Source organism: Sphaerodactylus townsendi, linkage group LG07 (genome assembly GCF_021028975.2).
Source record: "Sphaerodactylus townsendi isolate TG3544 linkage group LG07, MPM_Stown_v2.3, whole genome shotgun sequence".
NCBI classification, from domain to species: domain Eukaryota; kingdom Metazoa; phylum Chordata; class Lepidosauria; order Squamata; family Sphaerodactylidae; genus Sphaerodactylus; species Sphaerodactylus townsendi.
In genome coordinates, this window is record NC_059431.1 from 96,818,585 (window position 1) to 96,841,905 (window position 23,321).

The window sequence follows — 23,321 nt, forward strand, 5'->3', positions numbered from 1 at the left end:
AGACGCTGAGCTATCTGTCTGAGTAGAACATTTACAACCTGCCTTTACTTCAAGGACTGCCAGACATGATTTCCCCTTCTCCCATTTGAGCCTCACAACGATCCACTGAGGTCAGTTAGGTTGAAAATGTGTGTCTGACCCAAGATTACCCAATAAGCTTCATGGTTGAATGTGGATTTCCACACAAAGTCTCCCACACAACCTAGTCCAGCGCCATGTTATACTAGTTTTCTATGAATCCTTGGTTTGAATCTTGCCTCTAAAATTACTGCATTATCACAGCTTCTAGATTTGCCCAATTGCTAAGGAATCCATCTCCTTTCTGAAGCTACTTGATCAGAAGAAAATCTTTGGATTTTAGGATGATCGGCATGGCTGTCGAGGTTCATTGCTGCATGCCTTTGTAGCTATGCATGTGTAGTAGGATTTTTTTTAAAAAAAGAAAGGCATCTCCGTGCAAAGGCATGAAAGCAACCCAAATTGTTTCCATGGGCTCCAATCACTGCCTGCATGGCATACATGTGAGTGGGAAAAAGGGTTCTTTTATAATGACTGCAACCCATTGTACATTTGCCATGCGGAATTGACCCATGATATCATATCCCACCTATGATATCATATCCCATGATCCATTCCCAAATCTCCAGGGATTTCCCAGAGGTACCTGAACTGACATCCCTCCTAACAATTTTACTCTGGGGCATGGCATTGTGAGGGTGCCACTGTCCAAAAGGCTATGATTGCCAGCTCCAGATAGAGAAATATCTAGATTTTGGGGGTGATCCTGAGGAAGGCAGGGTTTAAGAAGGGGAGGGACTGAAACCTACAAAATAGTTGGCACCCCTTGAAATAGTTGCCTCCTATTGACTTCCTGAGACCAAGACCACCTGAACTGGCCAGCGAGTTATAGTGGTTAAGAGCAAGTGGACTCTAATCTGGAGAACCGAGTTTGATTCCCCCCTCCTCCATATGAGCAGCGAAATCTTAGCTGGTGAACCAGATTTGTTTCTCCTACACATGACGCCTGCTGGGTGACCTTGGGCCAGTCACAGTTCTCTCTGAACTCTCTCAGCCCCATTTACCCCACAAGGTGTCTGTTTTGTAAGCCTCCTTGAGTTTCGTTACTGGAGAGAAGAGGGGTATAAATCCAACCACCACCATCTCCTCCTCCTCCTCCTCCTCCTCCTCCTCCTTGAGCCTACCCAAAGAATCATAAGACCACAAAGGAATATTGATCTATTTTGATGGTTTGCTGCATGGATTGTACTGTTTGGTTGACAGAATTAAAATATTGCTGCCGTTTTCTTAGTCGCCTTGTGAGCAAATCATAGTTCTAATGGCAAGAAAGAATGTGGAAATGTACAATAAATAAAATTACTGGTGATGAGAACATTATTGGAGGAGACACAGGTGATCAGCCAGGTCAGGAAAAAGCCAGAATCCTGTGATAGGTCGAGTATGCTGACCTCACCACCATTTTATATAGCGGTCACGTGGGAAAGTCAGAATCTGCGTGCTTTTCTTGCACTGTTTTCAAGCTTCCTTAGAGACTAGTTTCAAGTCACACACACACACACACTCTACACTCCTCATATCACAGAACTGTGGGGAGAAGAGGTACGCTCTCACTGTGCCAAGCCTGGGATCTCCTGAACTGAAGATGAGGGGAAATAGGCTGAGTAAGAACTGAAACAGAAATGAATGTGCCTCAGAACACTCGTTTTGGGTTTCGTTCTCCCGTTGTCTGACTTCCACCAATAAAGTGGCCGCACTTTGGGAATCTTGTCCAAAACTCCCCCAAATCTTACAGCCAGCCTTGACTCGGTTTCACCAAATCTATTTTAATTAATATTGTAAGCTGTATTGAGCCCCTTTTAGAAGAAGGTGGCTAATGAACATTTTAAATAAACAAACACTGAAGTGCACCCATGGCTCTGTTTCTTGTGCCTCTCGTTTTAAACCATGCAAGGATTGACAGCCTCCAGGGACCATCTCTGCTTTGGAGGGTGGATTGCATGGCATTATATCCCCCTGAGATCCCCTCCCTCCGCCTCTGATCTCCAGGAATTCCCCAGCTCAATTAGCAAAACACCCAGAGGAAAGGGAATGAAGTTTATCACACGCACTTAAGAACTTCTTTACTAAAAAGGGAATGCATAATCTTTCCTATCTCATCTGCTTTCCCCGGAGCATGCTCCTCCAGTACTTTGGCAGGATAAAACCAGGAATGTTTTAGGGGGAAAGCGGCTGTCAGGGGGTAAGTGAAGCCCCCCATTGAAAAGCTCATCTCCCCGAGGGTGCTTTGCAATGGCAAAGGAGTCATTGTGCCAACACTTAATACACCTTCAGGGCAACATACAATTTGGTCCTCCTAGACCCGAGGCGGGACGCTCAGTTCAGCTTTGCAGCATGCTTTGGCGGTGCGAGTAGCAAACAGAAGCTAAAAGCAAAAGCGCGCTGTTGAAAGACACAGCTCATGTTGGTCCCGCCCCTCGCTTGCTTTCCCATATAGGCAGGCCCATATATGCCCCTTCCTCGAGCCAGCCTCTCTTGCAGCGTCAGCCCCCCCCCCCCCCCCGGCTTGAATGCAGACTGGCTCTTTGTTCCCGCCACCCCCGGCCAAAACACGCCTCTCCTCTCGCTTTCTAGAAGGTGAAGATGGGGCGGCCAGATACTAAGAGCAGCCCGAGGGCTCCTCTGGAGCAAGTCGAAGCAGGCGGCACGCAGGGACCATCTATCAGGCAGGAGCAGGCGCGAGAAGCTGTGGCGGGGGTTAGCCGTGGGACCGTGCAGAAAGAGCACTGTGTAAGCAGTGGGCTGAGGGGGGCAGGACTGTCCAAGGATTTGCAACCCACAAGAGCCCCTGGCAATGAGTGGGCAAGGGAAATGGATATAAAAGTCATTGTGGGAGGGGGAGAAAGGACTCCAAATCCTGTGTAAGGAATAAAGCTATTCTGTCTGCATCAAGTGGATTCAAGAAAACAGTGGGATTAAAGGAAGTGGCTAGAAACTTATGTGTATGAAACTTTCCAGGGGGAAAGAATGCCTTGGGAATAGAGTGGTGCCAGGTTCTCTCTGCTTGATGTTATTTTGATCATCCTGTCTTCATCTCATTCTCCCTCATATTTCTAGCTGCAACAGGCGAGGGCAGTTCGGTCTGTAATCCAAAATGAGCTTCTCTGTCAGACCCTGAGGAGGAAGAAAGGAAGAATTTGGCAGGAAAAAGGACGTTTCACACAGCAGAAGTGTGAACATGAGAAATCCTCGGCAGGTAGTTGGCTGTTGTTTTTTCCTCCTATAATCTCACCCAAGCATATTATCACCCTTTTGTGTGTGTGTGTGTGTGTGTATTTCTCTTGTCTCTTTAGTTATTGCTCCAAGGGGACTTACAGGATGCGATCTGGAAGCGTTTTCGCCTGATAACATGGCAATAACAGTTGTTCTTGCAGTGAATCTTGGAAAAGGAATTATGACTGTGAATTCTTGCACATTTTCCTCTCCGCCTCATGATAGAATTCTGGGCTTAATTTTGTCAGACCTTTCTTTCAGTACAAGCTCAGCTCTTGAGCATGTGAATTCATAATTACGAAGACAGGCCCCCGGGTCGCATACAGAATGCTGTTCTCTCACTTCAGAACAACAGCAGGTATTGGAAGAGCTGTCAGAGGATGTGTATCTCAGGTAGCATCTCACCTTTCAGAGATGAATCACTGGGTATCAAGAAGGGGACCAGTTTCTTGCCCCAAAAGAGTGCTATCATAAGCTATCTACTATCTATATTTCACACTACCTATCCTTGGTAAAACTCTGCCCCTATTTTGCCTTTTAGGGAAATATTCAGGACAGTGTATACATTTTTTTTTCATTGGTACGTGCTAGATTTTTTTAAGTTTCTACTCCTTCTTCATGATCTCTGTATGTTAACAGCCCACTCCTAATCAGAGTTACCCACAGGAAAATGTTTTCAGAATTGCAAGCCAAGGTTGGCGATTTCTGTTGCCCTTTGAATTTGCCATTTATCGCTATGAAGTTGTCATCATAATAAGGTAGTTTCCTTGTGGAGCTAGTTTTCTTTGGATATGGTTTGCAGACATGGGGTTGGATCCGACTAGTTTTCCTTGAGATCAGGATATGGGACTGTAGTAAGGAGGAGAATTGGAGAAGGCTGAATACAAAGGTGGCTGGATCCTCTCCATTCATTACAGCTATTCAGATGAAGTATAATTTCTGGTACCTGTTCTTAGTAAAATGCTGTCTATTTTTTCCTTTTGGGGAATTGTTCAAGACACAATTGAGTTCCCCAAGCCCCTTCCTCTAGAAATTATCAGTACAGTCCTACACAGAGTTACCCCCTTCTGAATCCAACAGATTTAGAAGGCAGTGACAATGCTTAGAGATTGCAGTATAAACTTCTGAAGTAGGTTGGGGTAAATCTGACAAAAATGCATTTAAAGGCACGTGCTTGGCAATGCCAGAGAGTGGCATTCCCATCACACCCCTTTTAGCTGTTCTGTAATAAGCACAACCAGATCTTTTGTGGGATTCAGTTAGACTTTCTTTACTTAATAAACCCCCTGATAATCCCATGCTGGGCAGGCTGTTGCAGAGTACATGGATAATATGAGAGCCAGCATAGTGTAGTATTGGGCTAGGATGTAGTTGACCTGGGTTCAAAACTACACTTGGTCACGCAAGCTCATTGGGTAACCTTTGGCCAGTTTCACATTCTCATCTTGCCCTACCCCGCAGGGTAGAACAGTTAAAAGGGGTGTGATGGGAATGCCACTCTCTGGCATTGCCAATTTTATTCTGAGAATAAAATTGAAGGGATACGGATGTTGTTAGCTACTGTTGGGGAGCATCTTTTGGGGAGACAGTCAGGGTGTACATGAAGTTAAATTTAAAAAGTAAAAATAATGTGACGGGGCCATAAAGCCTTCAGCAAGGGTATATTTGGGTAGAGGTAGGAAATAGTTCAAGTGGCTGATGTGTCATGGAGTGTTACAGGTACCCCAAAAGTTCCTGTTTTCTTCTGTGGAATGTTGGGAGTAAATAGTAGCAACCTTTAGTCAATTTAAGGAGGTTTGACAGTCACTGAAATCCCTCAGATTTCATTGATGGTTTGCAATTTTTAATTCTGAAAAATATATATAGGGTTTTTTTTAAGTTTTCTATAGATTTAGAATTGGTCACATGGACTGTATAGGTTTTTTCCAGTGTGCCCATAGTGGTTAAGAGCAGGTGGACACTAATCTGGAGAAACAGGTTTGATTTCCCACTCCTCCTCATGAGTAGAGGACTTTGATCTGGTGAATTGGATTTTTCCTCACTCCTCCACATGAAGCCTGCTGGGAAACCTTGGGCCTGTCATGGTTCTTTCAGAACTCTCTCAACCCCCCCTACTGTGCAAGGTGTCTGTTTTGGGGAGAGGAAGGAAAGGCGTTTGTAAGCCCCTTTGAGTCACCTTACAGAAGGTGCGGGGTATAAATCTGAACTCTTCCTCTTCTTCTTTCCAAATCATTTTAGTTTTAAAAAGCAAAGAAATGAGGAAGGTTTGCCCTAAATGCTGTGTTATTTGTCATATAAATTGTGAATGTGGATAACTACACAAAGTTGGTGATGTTTTGCGGTTGCTGTGTTGCATAACTCACTGATTGTGCAAGTTTGTTCATTTTATTTGAAGTGCGTGTTTGGCAGATGGAATGGCTTTGGGTGAAATCTCTGGGTTTTTGAATGGGAGGAAGAAAATTATCTTTGTGTGCCCTTCGGCTCTGGAATGTTCTTGTAATTTACACAGGATAAATCTAGAGCCCTCTGCAGACATTCAGTCTTGGTAGATTGCAGGCACATGAGGGAAGCTGTGCCTCAGCAAAGTATTCCCAAATTTAGTAGTTTTAGGTGTCTCAAGCTCTGGAGACAAAACGGGATGTAAAATTGTCATTTTTTGTTTTACTCTATTTAATTTCCAGAAGGTGCATGCAGCCTGGTCCTATATGAGATCCTAAAGATGGGGTACTTGTGTAGAGTGTTGAACCAGGTTCCTGAAAATTGTTTTCAATTCCCTACTCAGTGATGAAGCTTGTCGGGTCTTTCAGACCAAACCACCTCACAAAGTTGTTGTGAGGGTGTATGTCACCCTGAGATCTGGGAAGGAAGCTTGGAAAAAACCCATGGAAGCTATATATACTCAGAAGTAAGTCCTAGCGCAGTGATAGCGAACCTTTTCGAGACCGAGTGCCCAAATTGCAAGCCAAAACCCACTTACTTATCACAAAGTGCCAACACGGCAATTTAACCTGAATACTGAGGTTTTAGTTGAGAAAAAATGGTTGGCTCCGAGGCGCACGTTACTTGGGAGTACGTTTGGTGGTAGTCAGTGGCTTTGCTTTGAAGCAACTGTAGCAACTCTTCGAACGGGTGTGAATCAGTGACCTTAGGAGTGGCTTTACTCTCCAAAACCACGCTTCCATTGCTAGCAAAATCTCCAGCTTTTACTCCCAGGTAAAGAATCACGCCATAGTTCTTCACATGCAAATCAGTGGGGTTTAACAGCGCTTAACAGGGTTACCTTCACTGCTTCCCCAAAACTAGGTCTTAGGTTTAATGCTAATAATCGAGCCCAGTAGCCCAGGCCAGCCTAGATGTGTGTGTGTGGGGGGGATTCCCCCCCCACATGACGAACTCTGTTTGCACGTGCCCACAGAGAGGGCTCTGAGTGCCACCTCTGGCACCCGTGCCATAGGTTCGCCATCACTGTCCTAGCGTGTTCAGTGCAAATGACTTCCTGGTAGGCAGACATAGGCTCGCAACCTTAAACTTGTAGAATCCTATGTACAAGGTTCGCTATACCTAAAAGTGATTTTGTGGTATGGATTTTTGCAGCCAAAAATGATAGTTCAGCTTTCTTTTTTATTCTCTGCTTGTTATGGATCATTCATTCTAAGATGGTTTTTCTGGCAAACAGTGTTTCCTCATCCCAATAATTGCAAATGCATCTTGGCGGTAGCAAATTCTTTTGTGGAAAAAAAGACATGAGTGGCAAGAATTAAATATTCTGTCTCTCCTCATACTGGCCTTATCTCAGTCACAGGGTAACCAGCTCCTGATTTTCGGAATCCCTAGAAATTTAGGAGCATGGCCTGAGGAGGGTGAAGTTTGGGAAGGAATGTCATTGGCGATATGATCATGTCTCATGGTGCCATGTCTTGGTCAAAGGTCACCTTCTCTCTTCTGATGAGGTCACTTCCTCCCATCAAAAGTTAATTTTACACCACCACCCCCTCTTGTTCTTTCTCCTTACATCATTCGTAAGTAAGGTTGTCAGGTATGGTTTAGCAATTGGTAAGAGATGGGCTTATAGCGTTTGTGGGGGCTGCATTGTGGTGGCATCTGCATTGTGGTGGCACTACTTCTGATGTGACATGGAAATGGTGTCATCTTATCAAGTTGGTGGAGGTGAAGCTCTTATCATTTGCTCCAAACTCTTTAGCTTAACCTGGAAACCAGTGGGAGATGAGGCAAGTGGGGATTTATAGTTGTGGGGTGTTTGAAATACTTGGAGTTATGATGTCACTTCCAGTGCAACCCAGAAGTGACATCATCATGCCCAAGGTGCTCTATCATTCACCCAAAACTCTATGGATGAATCCTACGGTTTGGAGTGAATGCTTCCAACTGCCAAGGGGTGTCTTGAGTTCTCCTGGAATTATAAATGATTTCCAGATGACAGAGGTGGATTCTGCACAGGCCAAATATAACTTTTTTAGGAGGGGAACTTCACACAGGTCCCATTTCCAAAACATGTTTGGCTCTTTTTATTCTCTTCAACCTGGAATTTTAAAAAAATGCTAAATCAGCAATCCTTTTGCACAATCCCGGGTTGGAGGCGTACCCGTGCAAATAGAACAGACGGGAGACACTTTGTTCCCCTCCCTTCTACCTGTTCACTTTGAGTTCTGCACCGTCCACAGCATGGACGTAGGTAAGGGGGGGTTCTCGGGTTTCAACCCCCCCATTCATGTCCGAAGCTCCGCCCACCCGTTTGTGGGTTTTAAAAACATTTTTAGTGTTTTTTGGTTTTTTGCCTGCAGGGGGCGCATTGTTTGGGCTAGCAACACCAAACTTTCAGGGATTGTTTGGGGGACTCTCCTGATGATACTACCCGGGTTTGGTGAGGTTTGGTTCAGGGGGTCCAAAGTTATGGACTCTCAAAGGGGGTGCCCCCATCCTCCATTGTTTCCAATGGGAGCTAATAGAAGATGGGGGCTACACCTTTGAGGGTCCATACCTTTGGACCCCCTGAACCAAACTTCACCAAACCTGGGAGGTATCATCAGGAGAGACTCCTAAAGATACCCTGAAAGCTTGGTGCTTCTAGCTTAACCATTGCACCCCTGACAGCAGACACTCCCCAAATTTCCCCAGATTCTCCTTTTAAATCCACCCCCTTCGGCATGGATTTAAAGGGAGAATCTGAGGTCCTCAGTTTAGAAGAAGAAGAAGAAGAGTTTGGATTTATATCCCCCTTTCTCTCCTGCAGGGAGGACTCTGAAGGAGCTTACAAACTCCCTTGCCCTTGCTCCCTCGGCCAACAAATGCACCCTGTGAGGTGGGTGGGGCTGAGAGATCTCCGAAAAGCTGTGACTAGCCCAAGGTCACCCAGCTGGCATGTGTGGGAATGCACAGGCTAATCTGAATTCCCCAGATAAGCCTCCACAGCTCAAATGGCAGAGCAGGGAATCAAATCCGGTTCCTCCAGATTAGAATGCACCTGCTCTTAACCACTACGCCACATTGGAAAGGTGATGATGCTGTTTCAGGCTGGGATAATCCACCCCAAAATAGCATCACTTTTCAATGTTGTTTAATCCAGGGACCCCCAGATTCTCCCCTTTAAGCGTGACTTTAAAAGGAGAATTTGGGCTCTTCTAGGGCTTCTAAACACCATTGAAAAGTAATGCTGTTTGGGGGGGGTGGATCTCCCAGGGATCACAGTGGCTGCCCGGGCGGGGCGCAAAACCTCAGATTTTGCACTTCAAGGGCGTTCCATTTTCCCTCTATCCCGCTGCCCAGAGGGGCAGGGCAGGGGGGTGTGCGATCCCCGGCCTCGGAGAGCACTTTAAGCTTTTATAAGCTGCCAGAGCCATCGTGGCGGGGCTCTTTGGGGAGGCGCGTAGGGGCCACATGTGTCCCTGGGGCGGGTGGGGGTGTGGCCCACCCGAACCCCCCCCCCCCATAAAAAATCTATACCTACGCCCCTGGTCCACAGTCAGGGAGAATCCACCTGCCTGCTATTCTGTACAGGTTGCCCAGCAGGTTGTGGGTAGATTCTCTGTGCGTCCAGCAGTGTACAAAGTTCTGGGAAGCTTCATGAACATTCTGAAGGTGACAGTTAAAATCTGTTGGTAGTGTTCTGTTGTTCCCTGACTGACGAGTAAAAAGAGAGGTTTCTCTGTGTACTGCTAACCAATGCTATGTAAAAGTGCTGTGACTAGAGATACTGTAAAAAGCTTATTAGCACAACCAAAACTGTAACAAACGATGAGCCATGAATGTAACCATATATATGTGATACTTTGTTGATATGTATATACTGTACTGCAGTGGTACCCCAGGGTCGGACACGACTGAAGGGGAAACTTTACCTTTTATATACTGTACATTTTTTTTCTCTCTCAGTTAAAGTTCTCCTTATGTTTATGAACTTCTGAGGCAAAACGGCTGGTCTTTTGAGAGATAACTATTCTAATTTAATGTGACACACAGTCCACATTTCTGCTCGTTACTCTGCTTGACAGGATATATATATTGTAAATATACCTGTTGCCCTTCATTTTCTCCCTGTGGCAGTGAGTGTGCCTGATCTACAACAATACATTCATTACTGCCTAGCCATTGCAGGGAAATCCCCTTTTCTTTTCTTTTGTGTTTTGCACATGCACAGCTATGCAAGGGCAGCTGATTGTGTTGTGAGACGATCGGCATGGCTGCAGGAGTTCATTTCTGTATGACGCCGGAGCTACACATGTGTTGTAGGAAAAATGTTTAAGAAAAGAGAAGCGTCTCTGCAAAGGTGTGAAAGCAAGTTTCCATGGGCTCCAATCACTGCCTGAACTGGTGAAGGGCACACATGTGAACGGGAGAAAGGAAAACAGCTACCTTTATAATGACTGCAACTCGTTATACATATGCTGTGCAGAACAGGGGTGCAACGAGGCAACAGAGCTGGAGCCTCCTGGAGCAAGGCAACTCTGTGTTGGATGCCTCCAACCCCCCATGTGGCGTGCCACACCCACCATAACCAAAAAAAAACTTTTTTTGCACCAGGTCAGTTGGTGCTCTTCAGGGTGCAGTTGGAGGATGGTTTAGGAGCCATATCTACCTCACCTCAGACATTTCAGCGTATCATCAGGAGACTGTTCTTATGCTACCCCCCAGGTTTGGTGCAGTTTGGTTCAGGGAGGCCAAAGTTATGGACCCTCAAAACTGTAGCCCCCATCTCCTATTAGCTCCCATTGGAAACAATGGGGGATGGGGCACCACTTTTGGGAGTCCATAACTTTGGACTCCCTGAACCAAACTGCACCAAACTTGGGGGGTAGAATAAGGACAGTCTCCTGATGATACGCTGAAATTTTGGTGCCGCTAGCCTAAAACCTGCACCCCTGCATAAATGAAATGGAAAACTCACTAAAAATCTGCTAACTCCAAAACGAACTCCTGCATTTTTGGTGCACACCCATTAAGCAGGAGATGCACCCTGGGCAGCTACCCACCTTTGCCTCAGAGTAGGTGGGCATTACGCCCCTGGTGCAGAATCTACCAGAGATTCATTTGGAGGAAATGGCAGCTTTGACGGACACGACTGAAGGGGAAATGTCATTTGGAGTCATTTACGGGAAATGGCAGCTTTGAAGGGTGCACTTAATGGCATTATATGGCACTGAGGTATCTTTTCTCCCCAAACCCCACTCTCCCCAGGCTCTGCTCCCAAATCTCTAGGCATTTTCCCCATTTAGAATTGGCAGCCTTACTCCTGACATGATGATATCACTTTCAGGTCTCACTGAGAGTGGCATGATTGCACCGGGCAATGCAAATCACACACCCCAAGCATTTCACCAGGCAATTTCCTCCTGGTACTCAGCTGAGCATTGGCAAAGACTGAGGATGTGGGATGTCCCTCGCTGTACCAGTAGCCACTGTGAGGGGTTTTACATGGCCACTTCGAGGGATTTTCCCCCCTCTCTTTGGCTATTTTCTAGAATCGACGCTTTGAAGACTTGATGCATTGATTCCCACTTGCTGAATGCAATCGATTCTTCAAATATTTAATGAGTTTTTTTTAAAAAAAAACCCACAACATTGACAAAAATTAAGGGGCAAGGGGGAGCAGAGTGAGCTCAGGATGCGATAAAATAGAGCTGAGAGGAAAGTTCAGGGATGACACAGAGGTGTGAAAAACACAGTGGGAAAGATAATATGTTTTCAATATGCCCATATAGCAAGGAAGATGTTTTGAAAACATTTCACAAAAAAGAATTGCTGTAAAAGGATTTTCAGATAAACTGTTTTCAGGCGGGAAATACAACATTTTTGAAACCACGGAGAAAATGTTTTTTTTTTTGCCTCAAAACGTTTTAAATGTTTTGTGTAGAAAGGGTCCCTTTTTCAATCCCAACAGGCATCTCCTACTCCTACTTTCTATGGTTATTTCTCCTACTCTCTATGGTATGATCTCTTTGAAGCTGCCATTTCCTGTAGAGGAATTGATCTCTGTCCTCCAGAGACCAGATATAATTGTGGGCCAATTGCAGGCACCACCTTGAGGATGATAACCCTAATAATTTTCCCTGTGGCTGCAGTTTGGTTAAAAAAATGTCTAGGAAAATAATTACGGAATTACATGTAATGTGTAGTTCTGTCCTGAGAAGATAAGGTTTGGCAGGAGCTATCATTTCCACGTGGGCCCATTTCAAAGAAGTGACTCCCTGTGTGAAAACAGGGGGTTCAGGCCTGAGAGAAGACGGTACTGTCTCAACCAGTTAACACTTGAAAATCACCCCCAAGTCTCCCAATCATAGAGCACAAAAATATCATGTGCCAGCCTCATCGTTATCAAGAGACAGCAGATGCTGTGGAATGTTTGAGTATATTGCCCAGCGTTTATTCACCAGATTTAAGTGGATGTTAAATGGATGGTAAAATGGATTTGATTCCTTGTTTGGCATTGCTTACATTTGCAAATGGAGTCCAAGATAAATATTTACCACAAACTGATCACAAAGTTTCAATCCCCAGGATGTTTTCCTGACAGTAAGTCCTGTTGATTAACATGGGACTTTCTCCCAAGTATACCTACTTAGAATTGCCTTTGGGTTGCCAACTCCTACTTCAGAAATTTCTGGAGATTTGGGGAAGTTGCTTGGCAAAGGTAGAGTCAATGAGAAGCTGTTGAACCTCTGGGGGAGAGAGAGCAGAGTAAAGTGGAGGGAAATGTATTTTATTTCTATCCCATCCTTGTCTGACAAAGCTCAGGGTGGCTAATAACAATACAATCACATACAATAGATCTACAAATAAAATGTAAACCATAAAACACACACACACACACGCATTAATATTGAACATTTAAAACCCAACTAGCTATAAATGGTGCCCTAACAGTAAATTCTCTCCTTCATATCATCTAAAGGGGCAATCAACTAATATGGGTAAAAGATTTTCAGGAGCAATAAAAAAAATAGACCTAGTATCCAACAGTATTAGGAATTATGAAGCTCCAGTGGAGTCCAGCAGAAAATGAACAGTGATTAGGAAAAGGAAGGTAAGGGAAGGAGAAAAGAGAATGTGAAAGAAGAAGAAAAAGGAAGGGAAGAGAAGAGAAGAGAACCCAGCTGATGTAAAAACTATCCCCCCCCCCCCCCCCCCCCCCACCATAGGCCTGGTGGAACATTTCTGTCTTATAGGAGGCTGCCATTTCCTCAGATAGGACTTGGGGAAGCAACAGAAGTACCAGAAGATTAGTTAGAATCATAGAGTTGGAGAGACCACAAGGGCCATCAAGTCCAACCCCCTCCCATGCAGGAATATACAATCAAAGCACTCCTAACAGATGGCCATCCAGCCTGTGTTCAAAAACCTCCAAAGAAGGAGTCTCCACCACTTTCCGAGGAAGCATATCCCACTGTCAAATAGCCTTTACTGTCAATGTTTAGATAGAATCTCTTTTCCTGCACCTTGTATCCATTACTCCTGGCTTCCTCTTCAACATGATATCATTTCAAATATTTAAACATGGCTATTTGGGCCCTGCGGGATCTTGCTGAGTTCCGCAGGGCCTGCAAGACTGAGCTGTTCCACCGGGCCTTTGGAGAGACTAGCCGTTGATAGGGGCCCCCTCTCCTTCTTCCTTTCTCCTTTATAACATCATGGAGATCCTGCCACTCCTTCCCCTCTGGGGTTTAGTGGGAATTGATAGCAGGCGCCATCCTGAGTTAATTTATGCTGCATTTTAAATGGTTGGGTTTATTTTTACTAGAGCCGTTTTAATCTATATTTATTGTATTTAATCTGATATTGTGCTCTCCTTATGTTGTCCACCGCCCTGAGCCCTTCGGGGAAGGGCGGTTTATAAACCCTATTATTATTATTATTATTATTATTATTATTATTATTATTATTATTATTATTATTATTATTATTATTAATAATAATAATAATAATAATAATAATAACAATAACAACAACAACAACAACAATAATCATGAACCCCTTAACCTTCTCTTCTGCAGACTAGTTAGGTAGTAAGGCTCTGCTCAGTGAAGAAAAAGAACAGGGGTTATCTCTTTTTCTCCTTGTAAGGCTCCTGTGAGCTAAGGCTGCTGAATCTGGAAGGTGGGGCTTAACAGGAGTTAACAGAGTTCATCTCTTGTTCCTCTTTGTCCTAAGAGGTGGGGCTTTTGTCCTGAGAGGTGGGGCTTTAGTTCAGTCTCTGGAACCAGCAGAGAGGAGTAGCAGCAGTGGGAAGAAGACTTGGCCAGGAAGAGCAGAGTGACCTGCTGGTGTTCATTTTGGAGGGCTTTTCTCAAAGCAGCGCGCAATTTTAATTTAATTTTTTTGTTTTTTTTTAATTAATAAGGACATATTTGACAGATAGTACGTGCAGATAGCTCCAGGGGGGCACTGACTAAAAGCTTAATATTTAAATATCTAAACAAATCAGATATGAAGGCAGAAAGCCAGCAGGGGGATGGGGGCTTTCCAGTGTTTTGCACTGAGTGTCACATGTATAACTATCTGCCACTAGGACAGAAGTCGGGGGTGTGCCCTCGCTGCAGTGAGCTCCTGGCACTCAAGGAACGTGTGCGTTCTCTTGAAGCCAAGGTGGCAGACCTGGAGAAGCTGAAAGAGGCAGAGAGGGTGACAGACGAGGCTTTCAGGGACTTAACAGCCGGGTCCCACTCCCAAGGTGACATCTCTTCAGATGTCATGGAGAACGAAGGTCTTGGGGACGGAGGGTGCCAGTCTGAGGTGGGGGAAGATGCTCCCTTAGATGGGATCCCTTCCTTAACTGGTGATCAGCTATCCTCTCGCACTGAGGATACTCCTCGGGGAGGTGGGGGGCTCCTTGTAGTGGGTGATTCGATCATTAGAAATGTAGAGAGTTGGGTTTGTGAGAGGCGTGATGACCGCATGATGACTTGCCTGCCTGGTACGAAGGTTGTGGATGTCACGCTTCGTCTAGATAGGCTTTTAGACAGTGCTGGGGTGGAGTCAGCAGTTGTGGTCCATATTGGCACCAACGACATTGGGAAATGTAGCCGGGAGGTTCTGGAAGCAAAATTTAGGCTGCTAGGAAACAGGTTGAAGTCCAGGACCTCCAAGGTGGCATTCTCATGCTACCCGTTCCACGAGCAGGGCGAGCTAGGCAAGCGGAGATACAGGGTCTCAATGCGTGGATGAGAAGGTGGTGTAAGGCAGAGGGTTTCAGATTTGTCAGGAACTGGGGAACCTTTTGGGACAAGGCAGGCCTGTACAAACGGGACGGGCTTCATCTTAACCAAAGAGGAACCAGGCTGCTGGCGCTCAACATTAAAAAGGTGGCAGAACAGCTTTTAAACTGATCACTGGGGGAAAGCCAACAGGAGCTGAGGTGACTTCGGTTCGGAATACAGTATCTATGGGGATGCAGACAGAGAGGGAGGTTTTTCTAAATCAACCACATGCAAGCGAGGAACATAGCAATGTGCATGTGACAAGGGATAGTGTCTGCAAAAGACTTGAGGGTAAAGCACATAAATCCCAGGTGAAGGACAGAGACAGGGTATACAGGTGTCTCTATGCTTATAGTAGAAGCATTCGACCTAAAATGGGGGAGCTAGAGTACAGAGTTTTGAAGGAGGACTTTGATATAGTGGGCATTACAGAGACATGGTGGAATGAGGAGAACCAGGGGATGTTGTTATACCAGGCTACAGGCTCTATAGGAAGGATAGGACAGGGCGCACTGGGGGTGGAGTTGCCCTTTACATCAAAGAGAGCATAGTATCACATAAAATAGACAATGCAAGGGGAGCTGGTTCCCCTACAGAATCACTGTGGATATCAGTACCAGGTGTGAAGGACAGTTTAATATTAGGAATATATTATCGTCCCCCTGACCAAAGTGCACAAGAGGATTCTGAGATGGAAAAAGAAATTAGAGAGGCCAACAAAAACAAAAATGTAGTGGTAATGGGTGATTTTAACTATCCCCATATAAACTGGAAAAATGCATGTTCAGGTCATAGTAAGGAGAGAGCATTCCTGGATATGCTAAATGACTGTGGCTTAGAGCAGATGGTTGTGGAACCAACCAGGGGAGAGGTGATCCTAGATCTAATTCTATGTGGGACCCAGGACCTGGTGCAGGAAGTCAGTGTTGTTGAGCCGATAGGGAACAGCTACCACAATGCTGTCAGATTCAGTATCTCAGCATGCGAACAAGTGGCAACTACTAATGTAGTTACATTCGCCTTCAGAAAGGGAAATTTCTCAAAGATGAGGGATAGTGCGCAGGAAGCTGAAAGGGAAAATCAAGAGAGTCAAAACTGTCCAGGATGCTTGGAGGTTATTTAAAAACACAGTAATAAAAGCTCAGCTGGAACGTGTTCCACAGGTTAGAAAAGGCAGCACCCAGTCCAAAAGAAAGCCACCATGGTTAACAAGAGAGGTTGATGGAAATTATTATCAGAAAAAAGAAAATGTCTTTTAGAAAAATGGAAGTCCAGTTTGGCTGATGAAGAATAAGTGAGAGGGAACACAAATGGTGGCAAAAAGAGAAGCAAAGTTAGCTGTAAGGAGGCCAAAAAAAAGGATTATGAGGAACGCATGGCAATTCTTGAAAATAAAACATCAAGACCAGCAACAAACAGTTCTTCAAGTACATCAAAAGCAGGAAGCCAGCAAGGGAAGCGGTAGGCCCGTTATATGACAAAGGAACAAAGGGTGTGCTAAAAGATGACAGGGAGATTGCAGAGAAGCTGAATGAATTCTTTGCATCTGTCTTCACCCAAGAGGAGGTGGAGAGGAACATTACCTGCACCTGAACCAAGCTTCTTAGGAGGTGAATCCGGAGTGAACTAGCTTTAAGATAGTGGTAGACAAAAGGAAGAAGTTCTGGCAGCCATTGATAAACTAAATGTTACCAAAATCCCCTGGCCCAAGATTTGCATTCACCCAAAGAGTTCCTTAAAAGAGCTCAAGCATGAAATTGCTGATCTTCCTCACTTTAATATGCAATCTTATCCCTGAAATCGAGGCTCCATCCCTGAAGACTGGAGAGATGGCCAATGTCACACCAATCTTTAAGAAAGGGTCTAGGGGGGACCCGGGAAATTGCTACAGGCCAGTCAGTTTGACATCTGTTCCTGGTAAATTAGTAGAATCTATATCATTAAAGATAAAATTATAAAACATGTAGAAAAAGCAAGAGACTCCTGCTGAGAAAGAGTCAGGCTATGTGGCTTTTGCAGAGGCAAATCCTGTCTTCATGCAAACTTACTAGAGTTCTTTGAGGGTGTAAAGCAACAGGCATGTGGACAGGGGTGAACTTGGTGGACTATTGGTTCTACTTGGATTTCCAAAAGGCTTTTTTGACAAAAGTTCCTCACCAGAGACTGTTGAGGAAAGCACTCCAGCAATGAAGGAATAAGAGGGAAGTCCTGCTATGGATTAAAAAAACTGGTTGAGAAACAGGAAACAAAGAGTGGGTGTAAATGGGAAGTTCCTCTACAATGGGAGAGATGTCGTGGAGTGGTGTCCCCCAAGGATCCGTTTTGGGACCGAAGGTGCTCTTTAACCCTATTCATAAGACGTGACCTGGAAGTAGGGGTGCAAGGGTAGCGTGGTGGCCCAGAGTTTGCAGAAGATGATACCCAAATTATGTAGGGTGGTGAGAAGCCACAAAGGATTGGCGTAAGAGCTCCAGCCGGACCTTGATAAATTCAGGGTGAGTGGGCTCCAGAAATGGTGCAAATGCAGTTCAATGTAGCAAAATGTAAAGAGTGATGATGCACATAGGGGCAAAAAAAAAATCCAAACTTCACATACAGACGGCTTACAGGGGTCAGTGCTATCAGTCACAGACCAGGAAAGGGATTTGGGCGTCTTAGTTGATAGTTCCATGCTGGAATGTCAACTCAGTGCATGGCAGCTGTAAAAAAAAGGCAGAAACTCTATGCTGGGGATCATTAGGAAAAGGAATTGAGGAATAAAACTGCAAAGATCAAGGTCATGCCCTTTATATAAAGCAGTGAGTGCTTAACCGCGACTTGGAGTAATTCTTGCAGGTCCAGTTCTGGTCAAGCGCATCCTCAAAAAGCGTAAAAAGGGATAAGCATTGAGGAGATAGAAAAAAGAGAGGTACTACAGAGAAGGCGCAGCAGGGATGATTTCGAGGGACTGGAGCACCTTCCCTATGAGGGAGAGGCTGCAGCGTTTGGGACCTCTTTTAGTTTTGGAGAGGGAGGGTGGCTAGCTGGGGGGGATAAGGATTGAAGTCTACAAAGAATTATGCATGGGGTAGAAAATGTTGACAGAGAGAAATTTTTCTCTCTTTCTCACAATACTAGAACCAGGGGGCATTCCATTGAAAAATGCTGGGGGGGGAAGAATTCAGGGATATTAATAAAAGGAAGCACTTCTTCAATGCAACGTGTGATTGGTGTGTTTGGAATATGCTGCCACAGGAGTGTGGTGATGGGCCACTTCAACCTGGATAGCTTTAAAAGGGGCTTGGACAGATTTTATGGAGGAGAAGTCGATTTTATGGCTAACACTAATCTTGATCCTCCCTTGATCTGAGATTGCAAATGCCTTAACAGACCAGGTGATCGGGAGCAACAGCCGCAGAAGGCCATTGCGTTCACATCCTACATGTGAGCTCCCAAAGGCACCTGGTTGGCCACTGCGAGTAGCAGAGAGCTGGACTAGATGGACTTTGGTCTGATCCAGCTGGCTTGTTCTTATGTTCTTATGTTCTTAACTCAGATGTCTATATTATAGGTAAATAGGGCACAGAGGCTGAAGTAGGGCAAGTATCACATGTTATAGGGATATAATAGGCTAGGGACTTCTGAGGGGGTTGAGGGAAATATCCCAAGAGAAAAGCTGATCCTATTTCAATAGCCTTTCAAGTTGTGAATTGGTGCATGCCACAGTCTTAGTGCCAGATAAGATCTTCCCTGGGCTAAGAAGGTTACTTCAGCCCTGCTCAGACAAAGTGAGAACTGAATATTGGAAGGACTGTGGACAACACAGCTTACGTTATGTGTGGTTAAAGTGCGTTTAACTATCTGGAAGGAGCTTTGAGCTTGTGCAGATGGTAATTAACTTGTCATCCATGGCTACTTTGATGTCTGAATATCAGGGGCAGTCTTTGATTCCACAAGCCGCTAACTTGTGTCTGAGGATAAGTGATGTTTCTGTTTTCAAATGCTGTGTCTTATCCTATTCCAGACCTATGAGGAGACCTCAGGAGGGGACCTGAAGAAGAGATGTCGTCGAGGAAAAATCTTGCTCCTCTTAGTGGTGCTGTTCACTGCTGTCGTTGGCCTCGTGCTTCTCGTTTTCTTCACCGTCTTTACCCGTGGCCTGGGTATTAGAATATTTCTTCCTTTCGTTCCTTGCCCACTTGAGGGATTTTCCCTAACCATCCAAGCCCTGTTCTCTCACTTTCAAATCAGTAAGGCAATCAGTATTGCAGGCACTTCTTTGGACAAAGTTGTTCAAATGAATGCTCCTGGTGTAGTGATCAAGAGCAGTGGACTCTAATCTGGAGAACCAGGTTTGATCCCCCACTTATGCACATGAAGCCTGCTGGGTAACCTTTGGCTAGTCACAATTCTCAGAACTCTCTCAGCCCCATCTATCTCAGAAGGTGTCTATTGTGGGGAGAGGAAGGGAGAGGAGTTTATAAGCCACTTTGAGTTTCCTTACAGGAGAGAAAGGTGAGGTATAAATATAAACTCCTCAATTCTTTTTGTTTGTTTGTTTGAGGGGGATTGGGAAATACTTCAGGAGCCTGCAAAAAAAATCAACCACTTCTTTAGGGCCTAGTATTGCCACCCTCCATGTTGGGCCTGGATATTTCCTGGAATTACAACTGATCTCCAGACTACAATGATCAATTCCCCTGCATGAAATGGCTTCTCTGAAGTCCATGACATTATATGGCGCTGAGGTCTTTCTCCTTCCCAGACCTCACCCTCTCCAGTCACCACCATCTCCAGAAATTTCCCAGCCTCAATTTAGACAACCCTATGCCTAAGATTTGAAACTGGATCAAAAGTTGTATGTGTATGTATGACATAGGTGCTGGCACTGAGTTACCCTTTACTGGAGGCAGTCCCTCTGAGAGCCTTTGTGTGCTCTTTCTCCCCCAGTTCCAAGCAAGAATTCTGAAATTAGTTATCACTTGAAGACTTGGTGATCCCCAAAACAGCTAGATAGGCCCAATTGGTAGAGTAAGGAGATGAAGGGATGGAAATTGCCATTGTGTTGAACCTTTAATATTGATGCTGCCCCCTCCCTTCCAATCCATAAATTCTCATTTGTAGCAGAAGAATATGTGGGACAGTAGAGAGAATCTTCATACACACCAGCTAAACAGATGCTTATTGCAGAATCTGAGACAGGCTTCTTGAGTGCAAATATAACATGTGAAGGCATGGCCATCTCCAGGTGAGGCTTGGAGTTCTTTCAGAATTACAGGTGATCTCCTGGCAACAGAGGTCAGTTCCTCTGAAGAAAACAGCTGCTTTAGAGGGCTGGTTCTATGGTGTAGCATTCCTGCTGAGTACCCTCTCCAGGATCTACCCCCCAAATCTACAGGATCTACCCCCCTGTAGATTGTCAAGCTTAAGTGAAACTTATGTCTGTTAGCTTCCTTTTGAAGACTTGGCAGATTCTGTTTAAAAAGGGGGGGCAGAGAACATGCCAGTGATCCGTGTTATCTGTCATTGGAATTTAGACTGTGTCCTGAAGAAATCTGGGGTTCTCTGGAAGCTTTTTCAGAGGTTTCTCGAGGACAACTAAGAATACTGATGATGGAAAGCTTTCCTGAAAGGCAGCGATTCTATTTGATCTTCTCAGACAATGTGGAAGGATAGTGTGGAGCTGCAGGGAAATTATAGTGAGTTTTAAAGAGCCCCCTCACTTATGCAGCTCGACAACAAGATTTATCAGGCCAAGGAAATGTCCCCTTTCATGAATGATACTCTACCACAATGATCCCCAACTTGGTGCCCACTTCTGCATCTTGTGTCATCCCTTTGGTTTTTCCTCAAAACACCTCTTTCCCAAAATCGAATGGCTAGTCTGGGCTTTCCTTCCCCACTCTGGACCAGGAAGTGGTTCAGAAGATTCCAGGAGAGTCTGGAACTCTTGGCCATTGAAGTAACACTTGATTCTAGTACATTCAGTTCCAAGTTGGACGTAAGAGTTATCCAGGTTTCTGGGATCTGGATTTTCAGGAATCTTCCTGGGCTCTGAGGGAGGGTTCTGAACTCCAGTTTCTGAACCCCAATCCTCTTCTCCTCAAAGACATCTGGTTCTCCTCAAAGACATCTGGTTCTCTCCCTAAAGAAGAACTAACATACCAGTCTATGACAAGCAGGCAAATTCCCTTCCTTCAGTGCAACTCCACTTGCATTGCTGAGGAAACAGGGCTAGTGCTTTATATCTGTTCTACAGCTCCATCCTTCTTATTCTTTTTTGGGTGGTTATCATAACCTCTGGTGATTCAGTGAACAAAGCTTCTCATTAGAGTTAATATGTAAATATAAGTGAAGACTTAAAGTGAGTGGCGGATGCATTCCCTTCCTTTACCATCAGAACTCTGCTGAGACAACAGTCCATTAATTATAAAATATATAAACTGAAACACAGTTTAGTAGTATAAAAACTGTATTTTTAACTGTATCATAAGCAATATCTGAGTAAAAAGCTACCAAAATAATAAACTTCAGCTGACAAAATAATTGCAAAGTAATTCCTGTTATCCAAGAACTATATTGCCGCTGCTTACATCTGAAGTTTGAAGAAACAGAACTCTGAAAATCCCCACCTACTGAAGGAAACCTGGCACAATCATGCCTAACAATATAAGTGAGAAGAAGGAACAAAATGATTCCATGCTGTCAGCGAGGACACAAAGATAGACAGCAATAAGTTCAAACACAAAATTTAACTGTAGAGTGAACAGAGCTTTAAAAATAATACTAATAAACCAGTGCAAAGGGCGCTATTTCAGACAAGGCAAGAACCCGGTTTGGTATCTTGCTTTGGTATCCTTTGGCTCGAAGTAAATCACGGTTAAAGTGAATGTGCCCTCAAAGATCCACGGCAGAATTGCTCAAAACAAAATTATCCATACAGTTTCGCATAGGACAATGTTGCCTTCCAATCAGTCTATGCTCGCCACAGACCTCCAACAGTCCACACATATTCTCTATGAGGAACTTCCCTTGATTGCTTTGAGTGTCAAAAGTTGTCCAAAGTTACTAACAGGTCCCAAAGTTTTGTCTTCTAATTAGTTACACTCATTCATAAATTCTACAACAAAGACAAGATTTGTATGACATCTCTGGGTGGGCTCCTTTAAAAGGGTCCGGTCTGATTTTCCAGCTGCTGCTGTTGCCTGTGCCCTACTAACCACTGTTCCTGTGTTTGCTCAGAAACCTGCAACACCGTGGAGTGTCTGGTGCTCATGACGAAGTTGCGGAAAGCTTGTAATGATACCGTCGACCCATGTGAGGATTTCTTCAGCTACAGTTGTGGCAACTGGGAAGCTAACCACACACAGGGGACAAACGTCTTTGATGTCCTTTTGGAAGAAAACCAGCTGGTCATGAAGCAGCTCTTAGGTAGGGGGAAATGACAAATAGATACTGCTAAACCCAGAAATGTCTGCAGAAAGCAAGCCATTCCAGGATGGTGGTTAAATTTAAGACCAACCTGTGAATTGATGGTGTTTGTGTGTTGTAATCAAGATATTATAGCTTAAGTGTTTAAATCATTGTAGTTAAAACTAAGGCCCCTTCCGCACACGCAAAATAATGCTTTTTCAAACCACTTTCACAACTGTTTGCAAGTGGATTTTGCTATTCCGCACAGCTTCAAAGAGTACTGAAAGCAGTTTGAAAGTGCATTATTCTGCATGTGCGGAATGAGCCTAAGTTTCTTTTCTTCAGTATCAATATATCTATTTCTTTTTTTTTCTATTTCAAATTCTTCCATTTTTGTAATTTTTAATGGAAAAAAATTGTAGAAATCATTTTAAGGCCAATATATATATTCTGATGAATTTCTGATGCGATAGCATTAGCACCAGTTGGCTTTTTCTTGTCAACAGGATGTAGTGAACCTTTCTCCTAAAGGTACCTTAATGGAGGAAGACTTACTATTTAAATTAAGCCAAGTGAGTGTGTATCTACACTTATGCCTATCCATTCTCAATCATTTTTGTTTCTCCTTTTCTACCTTTCCCTTCTCTCTCTTGGTTCTCTCCTAGCCAATGTTAAATTTAGATTGTAACTTTCTTGATGAATGGAGATGCCGTTATTGCTTATGCCACATACATCAATGATTCTCTAGAATTAAATAACCAGGAACAGCAGCTGCAGAATTGGCTAATTAGTTCTAATCAGTGTGTAAAATTCAGTCCGTTAACATCACTCACTGCTTCCTGGTTCTTATTGCATCCCTAAGGTCACAGAGATATCATAGTGTAGTAACAGAAGCCATAACTGGGTTAATTCCCCTATGGGGGAACTAGATTC

At 44.4% G+C, this 23,321-nt stretch overlaps 1 protein-coding gene across 4 annotated transcripts in view; it reads left to right on the top strand.

Annotated features, from left to right (window-relative positions):
- Positions 1-2,608: 2,608 nt before the first annotated feature.
- KEL (Kell metallo-endopeptidase (Kell blood group)) overlaps positions 2,609-23,321 on the top strand; it is a 70,442-nt gene continuing 49,729 nt past the window's right edge. For 2 of the 4 annotated variants that reach the window (XM_048504252.1, XM_048504256.1), the window contains exons 1-4: positions 2,632-2,805; positions 3,133-3,271; positions 19,000-19,138; positions 22,218-22,406. In XM_048504252.1, coding sequence (XP_048360209.1) covers positions 3,254-3,271; positions 19,000-19,138; positions 22,218-22,406 — 346 coding nt within the window. In that variant the 5' untranslated portion in view covers positions 2,632-2,805; positions 3,133-3,253. The other 2 variants (XM_048504254.1, XM_048504253.1) reach the window with 2 other exon arrangements.